Genomic DNA, 9,306 nt, shown 5'->3' on the forward strand with positions numbered 1-9,306 from the left:
TCTAAAATACAGTTTTTTATAACAGGGAAGTTAAATTATGGTAACACACTATAAAATTAACATCGGGGAAGAAAAACTGAATTCTGAGCAGGGCAAGAATAAGTCATCAACTCATTTTGTTTTTGAAGAAGTGATAAGAATAGGAAAAAAAATGTAAAAGAGGTAGGCAAGGGGCCAGAGACCCGGGTTTGATTCCTGGTGCCTGCCCATGCGAAAATAAAAGAGGTAGGCAAGGGAAACAGATACTTCAAAGAAGGAAAAATGAATTTTAAAAATGATTTCAGTGAGTCATTTTTTGAGTAGTTCTGATGGCAATGTTCTAGTCTCAGTGTTTGGCTTCATAGAAAAACTATTAATTTATGAAATATAACAAAACTCAAAATTTATTGGTTATATTATTTGAAGACAAAGTGCAAGTTATTTAAAACACTTCTTTCAGATTCAAGTTATTTCTAAGAATACTAATTTTTAAATGAAGTTGGGTGTTGCTTTTATTAAAACTTTATCTAAACCTCAAGTCACTTGAGTCATTTTGAAAGTACTCAAATAGGATCATAAGTCTAAAATCCATATAGAACTGGATTTAGGAGTGATCATTATCCTGCCTCCAACTTAGGGAAAATCATTTGTAGTGCTCTTCATATAAAGATACTCATTAAAATATTGGTTAAATTGCTCACTATTTTTGTTTGTTTGTTTGTTTCCTTCACCTATAATTTAGAGGTATTAAATACTTGGTACAGTGTTTTTTATAGCACTTTCTTTTCTGCAGCAGGCTTTTGTATTTAACAACATAACTCTTCATTTATATAATGTAGTACTTCAGAATGTTAAAGCATTTTTGCTTAGTTTAAATCATACAACTACCCTAGGTTTTTAGCAGTCATCATGAAGTCATGAGATTTCTTATTCTTATAATTTCAGAAACGCTATAGTAATTTCAAGTATCTCTGTTAAAGAAGACAGACAAGACAAAAATTCAGATAATACAAGACTCTATTTTGTGTACATATTGTCAAAACATCAGTAGCGCTCACTTGTTCTTTTTGAAGTCTCCTTCCTAGTCCTTACCTTGAACTCTTGGAGACAACTTTCAGTTTACAAGTTCACATCCAAGCTAACATAAAATGTTTTTAAAGTAACATATCATAAATCATAAATTACAAATAGTAATTCTATAATGAATGAACAATATTATTTGTAGTGCTTTTTGGTGAATAATATAAAAGTGGTTTTCATAAAATTTAGAACTAGGTGTTTCTAAGAAGATTGTTTGGAATTTGTAATATATTTTCCCATAGAAACAACATCATACAGGCTGATTTGGCTCCTAGAACTGAGATTATAAAATATACATTTTAAGTATATAACTAATAGTAATTTAGAACCTAAACACTACATCTAACATCACCATAGGAAAATACAAAATTCCAAAACGGAAGGCCAGAGTACATTTTTTTCATCTCCCTCCTGTAGTTCTTCCAAATTTCAACTCCCCAGAAGCTTTTGAGTCTTTATTATTTTGAGGAGGGGGGCTAGAAGGGATGTTAGAAGAGGAAAGGGAAACATTTATTGGTAAAAGGAGGAGAGGCAGGAGAATTATCCAGTTCACGGGCTACAGAAAGTAAAGCAAATGAAAGGAAGATCAAGACTGACTTAAACTAATTATTCTATATATACATAGAATGCAGCCAAAATCATAATTCAGATAGCAATGCCTAATTTGTTTACTAAAATATTAAACTCCCTAGTAATAAAAATCTAACCCAAGTTGTTGCTATTCATAAACACAAAATTTGTAAATACAATATTAGTCATCTTTTATTTTTAAAGACTGCACAGATACTTTTGCCCTTCTAAGTAGGTACAAACTTGGAAACATACTGGGCCTCAATCTTTTTCTATATAAGGCAAAAAAATCCTAAAAAAAAATTTTTTTTCTAATAGGTAAAATGATTGAAAGTGCTAAGTCATTCTTACTGTATTTATATAGAATAAATAGAATATTTATCTTTTCCCTTTTCCTTCTCAATTTAGCATTGAGAGACGGAGAGAATGATTTTTTACTAAACTTCATTACTGAGATATTAAATGATTTCATTATGAAGTAATTTTTACCTCTAAAACCATCCCACTACAGAGCATAGGACAGAGGTATAGCAAGGTTACAGTGTACTAACTCTTAATTTCACTCCTAGTACACATTTTGATATAAAAATTTCACTACAAATGTACCCTTTTATTCACCAACAGAATTTTTAGTCCTTAAGAACAAAGTGAAAATGTATACATTGTTCAGAAATATGTCCTGAAATCTCTGCCTTTTCAAAGGTGCATACTCCTATTATTGTGGTTTAAGCAAACCAAAGTTTAAATGCATTTGAAAACATAAATGTTCATTATAAAGTACCTTAATAGAAGCCACTGAACTTGAATTTCTCATACCTGTTGGATAGTAGGCTTGGGAGTACTGCGCTGAGGATGTGTAGTTACTATATTTTTGGGAGGAGCTGACCATTGTTTGAGGACCTTGCTGAACGTGTACGGATGTGGCGCTGGGCTGGAGCGTATAGGTAACCTCAGTTGGAAACCTCTGCAGTACAGGAAATGGAACCCCTTTATCTGAAAAAGTGGGAGACGTCTCCACTTGTCCTGGGTGCATTCCAAGGGAGTTCTGCCATGTTCTAGGAGGAATCGGGGTCCGATCTAAACCTTTTAGAGGGAAAGTACTGTGGTTGTGGGATGAAGTTGATACGTAGGAGTAAGGAGACAAACTATCTCGTCGGAACGACCGGTGAAATTGTCCTACAGCCACTGGTCCTGCATAAAAGAGGAAGAGCACATTTACTAATTTTACACCACTCCACCAGACATAGTAAACCAAAGGTCATGAAATATACTACACTTCATCTATCCATAGTTGAGTTCTCAGCCATTTTAATACAATAAAAGTTCAGTTTAGTAAAACAAGTTCAGAATCCAGAATGCGATTACATATTTAATGCTGAAAAAGTAATCAAAATTTTAATTCTCTGGTTCTCAATATGCCTACCATAAGAGACAAAGTGGCCAAACACTAACATTCAATCTTTTACCAAATATTCAATGTTGAAAGTCACTTAGCTTATGGATGATTCAACGATCATATCTTTTACCTTAATTGACAGACTCAAATTTTTCAAATGTATAAGTCACTGCCTAGCAGTTTTAGAAATTCTACTTAGTCTTTCAAACCATTTAGGAACTTTAATAATAGGAATGAAAATAAACCATATATACATATATGGACCATATAAATAAAAGAGATAAATGAAACAAATAAGAATTCTAACAATCTAAAAATAAATTTAATATTCTTTACTCTCTTAAGTTTAAAAAAATTTTATGTTTGTAGAAAAGCCAGGCTTGAAACCTTTGACCTAGTTTTTTTCTTCAATCCTTAAATCAGTCATTTTCTAGACCTTTGATTTTTTTCTTCAGAGTATCTCTAGGAGTGTCTCTCCCCAGACATCAATGGTTCTTAAACTTTGATTTACATCTGAACTGCCTGGAGAGTTTGTTAAAACCCACCTACTCAAACCCAGAGATTCTGATATTTGCTCTCTCTTAAGGAAAAAAAGGAATAAAAAGTGGAGATGAGGAAGAAAGAGAAAGAACAACACTGTATAATGAAGAAAGAAAAAATATAAATACAGCAGACTGATCTTATTTTATAGACTTAGCACTCTTTAACATAAACAAAGCTGGCCTAATTTATTCTTAGGGAGAGCTTTCCTAATACATAAATTATGCGATTCACATGCTCCTTTCAATTTGTTTTATTAAACTAATCTGTAGAACAGGAAAAACTAATTTACCTGTTACTCAAGTGTTAAACTACATGTTGAAAGATGGCACTCAAAATATTTATCAACTTTTCCAAATATTCAGATTATAAATCCATTCAACGTGTTTCACATCTCTCATTCTGTTGCTATGCTTAATTGCCTTTAAAGAATAAAGCATTAATGCAAAAAAATAAACACAAACACACATACACACATACTGTACAAATTCTGGAGCCCTAGAAATCAAGAGCACTAAATCTAATGGGGAAAAAAAATCTTAGTTCAGAAACTTCAATCTAGTCAAACAATATTTTTCTTAAAAATTACTTTTCCTTTTTTGCTTTTAAGTACATAAAAGTAGTTTTTATGCTACTTGGCTAACAGCAATACCATATACATACACATTTGGAATTTACATTTTACAATCCTTTATTTTAAGACCTAAAGAAACATTTTTTGTTCTTCATGACAGTTGTTTCTGAGTATCCAAAGCTACCTACCGCTTGATTTTCCTTTGGAAGCTTCACATACTTAAACTAAGTATCGGCTACAATGTGCAATAGCAAAATAATCTTTCTTCTGTCCCTTTTAGGAATAAGCTGTTGGTTGATGCATTTTCAGATTGTCAATTACCTAAGCAGGTAATTACAGAATTATTTACTTTGATCTTTCAAATTCTGCTTCAGATCTGAATTAAAATATAAATTTTTCTTCTATCATGATAATTAAGCTCTGAGTGATAGCCAATTAACTATATAATTTTAGACGCTGCCAGCATAACACTATCCAGAATGGAAGGGCATTACTTTGTTTTTCAGAATAAAGAATTATTTAAAATGATCAGCTCCTATTTATTTTTCTGTTAAGGACTACCTCATAGAGTTTGTGCCAGTATGATTCTGTGGTATACTCCAGAAAAGCCATGACCTTTAATCCTCATTCAATATTGCTGGGTAAGAGCTTTTTGATCATCTATGGAGAAATGACCCACCCAATTGTGGGTGATAACTTTTGATTAGATGGTTTCCATGAAGATGTGTCTCCACCCATTCAAGGTAAGGTTGCTTACTGGAGACCTCTAAGAGGGAACTATTTTGAAAAAAGTTACAGAGCCCATGCAGCCAAAGACCTTTGGAGATGAAGAAGGAAAACGCCCCTAGGGGAGATTCATGAAACAAGAAGTTTGGAGAGAAAGCTAGCAGAACGTCACCGTGTTTGCCATGTGCCTTTCCAGTTGAGAGAGAAACCTTGAATGTCACTGGCCTTTTTGAACCAAGATATCCTTTCTTGGATGCCTTAGATTGGACATTTCTATAGCCTTGCTTTAATTTGGACATTTTCATGGCCTTAGAACATGTAAACTTGCAACTTAATAAATTCTCATTTTTAAAAGCCATTCTGTTTCTGGTATATCGTATTCCAGCAGCCTGCAAAATAACAGAGTTATTCTCTGATCAACCTTACAGAAACATCTTTAACATATATTTGGAAAAGCTGAATTCTGGAAAGGCAGGATAGATTTCTGTTCATAAAGATTCTATTCCTTCTATGTAAATGAATCTGAGCTACTTAGTCCCTAGGAAAGAATACTAAAATTTGCCTTTTGTGAACCTGGCATCCCTGGACTAAGATAGATTATCTACTGCTCAGACTTGTTAGTTTAGAAAATTTTAACAAATATCTTAGGATAACTTGCCACTAAAAACAAAGTAGCAAAAGTAGACCAAAAAAAAGGGAAAGCATGACACCATCCTCATATTTCTTATCAAGCACATTCTTGGAAGGTGAACAGGACAGTTGGCTCAGTGGATCTAAATAAGAAAAGTAGGATCCTAAAACAGAGGATTCCATTGTAAGAGAGATAAAAGTATTCAGACTGAAGTAGAACACAGAAAACAAAATGGAGACTGAGAAGTAGCAGTGTAGCCAGGCATAGCCAAGGTAAGATTCAAGCAGAATAAAAATTAGGTGAAGGAAAAATAAAGGAGCCAAGAATTTAAAACACAGAATGTGAGCAAAACAAAGTTGACCCAATATTCTTGAATTTAGAATTTTACTCCTCCCAAACCAGTAACATAGTCCCTAGATAAACACGTCTATAATACACACCTGACACACCTTCTGCACACACCAATAGACAGAAGAGTAAAAAAAAAAAGGAAATAAATTGCTGCATGACTTATGCTGAAGAAGTATGAAGCATTTATGTGTTTTTCAACAAATAATTAGTATTCTTTAGAATGCTGCCAAATGAATTATAAACAAAATAAATTTGATCCTAGATAGCCCCTTTATTTCTCCCACTAAAACTGATTCTATGTTAAAATATAACTGAGTTAAAGATAGATGAGAAGAAGAAAAAAGAAAATCAGGAAAGAGAAAAAAAAGGAGCAAAAGTTGGTTGTAATATATGCATGTGTACATGTTTGTTTGCATGATGTGGTTAACCTACTTCTCCAAGTGCCAGCTGAGAGCACATTTTCTAGTCATTTCTCCTTATGTCCACCCCAAAAATTATCCATGCCAAAGATTCAATATCCATGCCAGGATATTGCCTCTACTGCCCTTCACCATTTGATTTCCCACCAAAATCACCGCCATTAACGTGAAGTGGCTTAACGTTCCTTTAGAATTCCTTTAGAACATTCTTATGACACTGCTATTTTTCCAACTTGTTAATAGAACTCTAATCCAATCCCTTATCTTCTAAACTTCACAGACACAGTCTTATCCTTTATCTTCTAAATTCTAAATGAACAAAGCATTGGGCCCAGGTTAAATTGAACATAGTGGCACTTTTAGTTGTATATTTTAAAATTTTTTCCATAACTCCAAGATAACCCAGACTTCCTAATATTAAATCCATATTAACATGCTGAAAATGTTTCTATTACTCTCCTGGTTGAAGGTAAAGAATGAATTCTCATTGTTACTTCCTGTTGCTTTTTCGGGAGACTGTGTCATATCATGGATCTTTACACAGAGAAAGAGGATATTGCCATCCTCACCTTCCAGTAAGAGTGGGACGAGCATCAGAAACCAAGTTTATAAAATATATAATTTGCTATTACAAAAGGTTTTTGAATTTTTAGCTAATACAAATTTATGCACACAAAATTTTCAATATGAAAGACTGTGGGTCTATAGTGAAAAAAAACAAAGGCTAAGTGAGCTTTCTAAAATCCTTTTAACTAGAAAGTTGACAACTGTAAATAACACCGTTTTGTCCTATGTCTGTCTGACCTAATAACACCTTAGTAAGTATCAAACCCTAATTAACTACACTGAAAAAAATATTTAGCCAATTCATTTTTACATGGGAACAATATCTTGTAAACAGCAATATATATTAGTATAGTTTTTACCATAAAATACATAAACAACGTCTATTCTATACATTACTTGGAACCTTAAGATTATCATCATAACTTTTCTTCCAAGATTTCTTAGATGTGTCAATATGTGGAAGGTGGCACGCTTCTTGAAGGACAAACCTTGTTCCCTTTCCCCTTGATCGGTATAAATGCTCTAACTCTTCTTGGCTATGACTTTGTTTCCTTCCACCTGGACCATCATATTCTTACCCTGTATAGTAACTTTGCTCTGCTTCCCAGAGCAAAGGAGGCCCTGCGATGTTTCTTTGAGACCCAGTGCTTCAACGAAGGGCTACTTATTCTAAATACTCGCAATGGGGAGACTACGTCTCACGAAGATAATGGCTGCGGAGGTTTTGGAAATGGGAAAATGTTTGGGGTTCAAGAGGTGTAGGAAGAGTAGAACGAGAGCCTGAAGGAGAGATAACTCTTGCTGCTAGTGGGTGTAGAAGGGTCTAAACGCTGATGCCTAAAGAAGATAGGTGGAAAGGAGGTGTTGGTGCTGGTGAGTATGAAGAAAGTGATGTATTCTACAGTTTCTGGAAACGTAGCGTTAAGTGCACAGAGAGCATTTTGGATCACGGGAGCATTTAGGATCCGCAAAGGAAAGGATGTGTGAAAACGCCCAGGTACCCAGCAGTAGGTGAAAGACGTGCCCTGCGGGCTGGCCTGGGACAAGGGACCAGGCAGCCTGAACTCACCATGCGGCTCCGGCCGAGGCCCCGCAGGCGGCGGTGGCGGCGGCTCCTGGTGCTGCAGCGGGGAAGTGGTGGCCGAGGCCGAGGCGGAGGCCGATGTGATCAGAAGCCTCTGGAAGCGGTTGGGTGGGCGGCAGGGCACCTCCAGGCCGGCCGCCAGCTTGGCCTTGTTGGCGCTGGTGAGCCTCTTGAGGTGCACGAGCAGCTGAGGCTGGTCGCGACGGAAATGCGGGCTGTGGAAGTGGTGGAGCGGCCCGTCGCCCGCCGGCCCGCCGCCCCCCGGCCCCGGCCCCGGCCCAGGCCCCGCAGCGCCAGGCCCGCCCAGCACCACCTTGCGGAAGCCGTAGAGGTTGAGCTGGCGGATGAAGCTGGTGAAGTTGGTCGTTTTGAAGAGCTCAGGCTCGGGTCCCGCGCCCCCGCCGCCGCCCCCCCCGCCGCTGCCCCCGGCCCCTGCTCCTGCCCCGGGCGGGCTGAGCAGCTCGGCCTCGAAGAGCGGCTGGTCGATGAGAAGCCCTTCGCCGCGGCCGTCCCAGCAGATCGAGCGGTACCTGGGGCTGTTCACCAACCGCCACAGCTTGGCCGGGAAGTTGTTGGGGTTGATGGGGGTGGAGAGCAGCGCCTCCTCCATCGCCCCCGCCCGGGCCCTGGGCCTCGCCCCGCCGAGCCTGGCTCTCCCACCCCGTTCTCGATCCTCCCGGCCTTCGCTTCGCCCTGCCCCCTCCTGCCAGAGCCCGGCCGCCGCGGACCCGGGACCGTTGGCTCACGAGCCCCCGCCGCTTCTTCAAGCGCGGCCAATGGGGCCTCGAGTTCCCGCCGCGCGGCCCGGACGTGGCGAGAGCCGTCCCACCCCCTGGGCGCCGCGCGGTGGCCCAGCGCCCCTGAAGGTGGCGGGCTTCGGGCTGTGCGACGCCTGCGCGGTGGCCGCCCGGCAGGCCATCCCAAGCTGGGACGCGGCAGGAGAAAGTCACATTCCCTCGGCGTCCTAAGAGCGCCCGCCTTGGAGTTGGGCATTGCTGCCCACCAGGGAGTTTTTAAATCCTGCAAGGAAACAAGCCCAGTTATCCATCACGGAATACTAAAATCCGTGGATTTCAGCGTAACCAGTGTGTAGGGATTTAGATTTCAGAAAGTATGCGTTAAGCAGTACAAAGTAAGTCATTCTTTAGAGCAAAGGGCCTAACTCTATAACCTTTACTAACACTTTAATAGTTCAAGTCTCTCCAAAGAAAAACACGGTGGTGGTAAAATGTCTCCAATAAATAAATTCATTTTTTGGGTGGTAGCATTTTATGTATTCTTTAATGTATTCTTTTAGGCGAGGACAGTTTTGCTCAGGACAATTTACGCAACCTTGGGCACTCAACAGTGAGAACCGAGGTACCTATAAGGTGGGTGGGAATCAGGAGA

At 38.7% G+C, this 9,306-nt stretch overlaps 1 protein-coding gene across 2 annotated transcripts in view; it reads right to left on the bottom strand.

Annotated features, from left to right (window-relative positions):
- Positions 1-8,660, bottom strand: part of HSF5 (heat shock transcription factor 5) — a 45,228-nt gene extending 36,568 nt beyond the window's left edge. Inside the window, exons 1-2 of one of the 2 annotated variants that reach the window (XM_077164919.1) lie at positions 7,903-8,660; positions 2,446-2,820 (exon numbers count right to left, since the gene is read on the bottom strand). In XM_077164919.1, the coding sequence (XP_077021034.1) occupies positions 2,446-2,820; positions 7,903-8,527 (1,000 nt within the window). In that variant the 5' untranslated portion in view covers positions 8,528-8,660. The remainder of the gene's footprint in view (positions 1-2,445; positions 2,821-7,902) is intronic. The other variant, XM_077164920.1, reaches the window with a different exon arrangement.
- Positions 8,661-9,306: the final 646 nt, after the last annotated feature.

This window comes from Tamandua tetradactyla, chromosome 6 (genome assembly GCF_023851605.1).
Source record: "Tamandua tetradactyla isolate mTamTet1 chromosome 6, mTamTet1.pri, whole genome shotgun sequence".
NCBI classification, from domain to species: domain Eukaryota; kingdom Metazoa; phylum Chordata; class Mammalia; order Pilosa; family Myrmecophagidae; genus Tamandua; species Tamandua tetradactyla.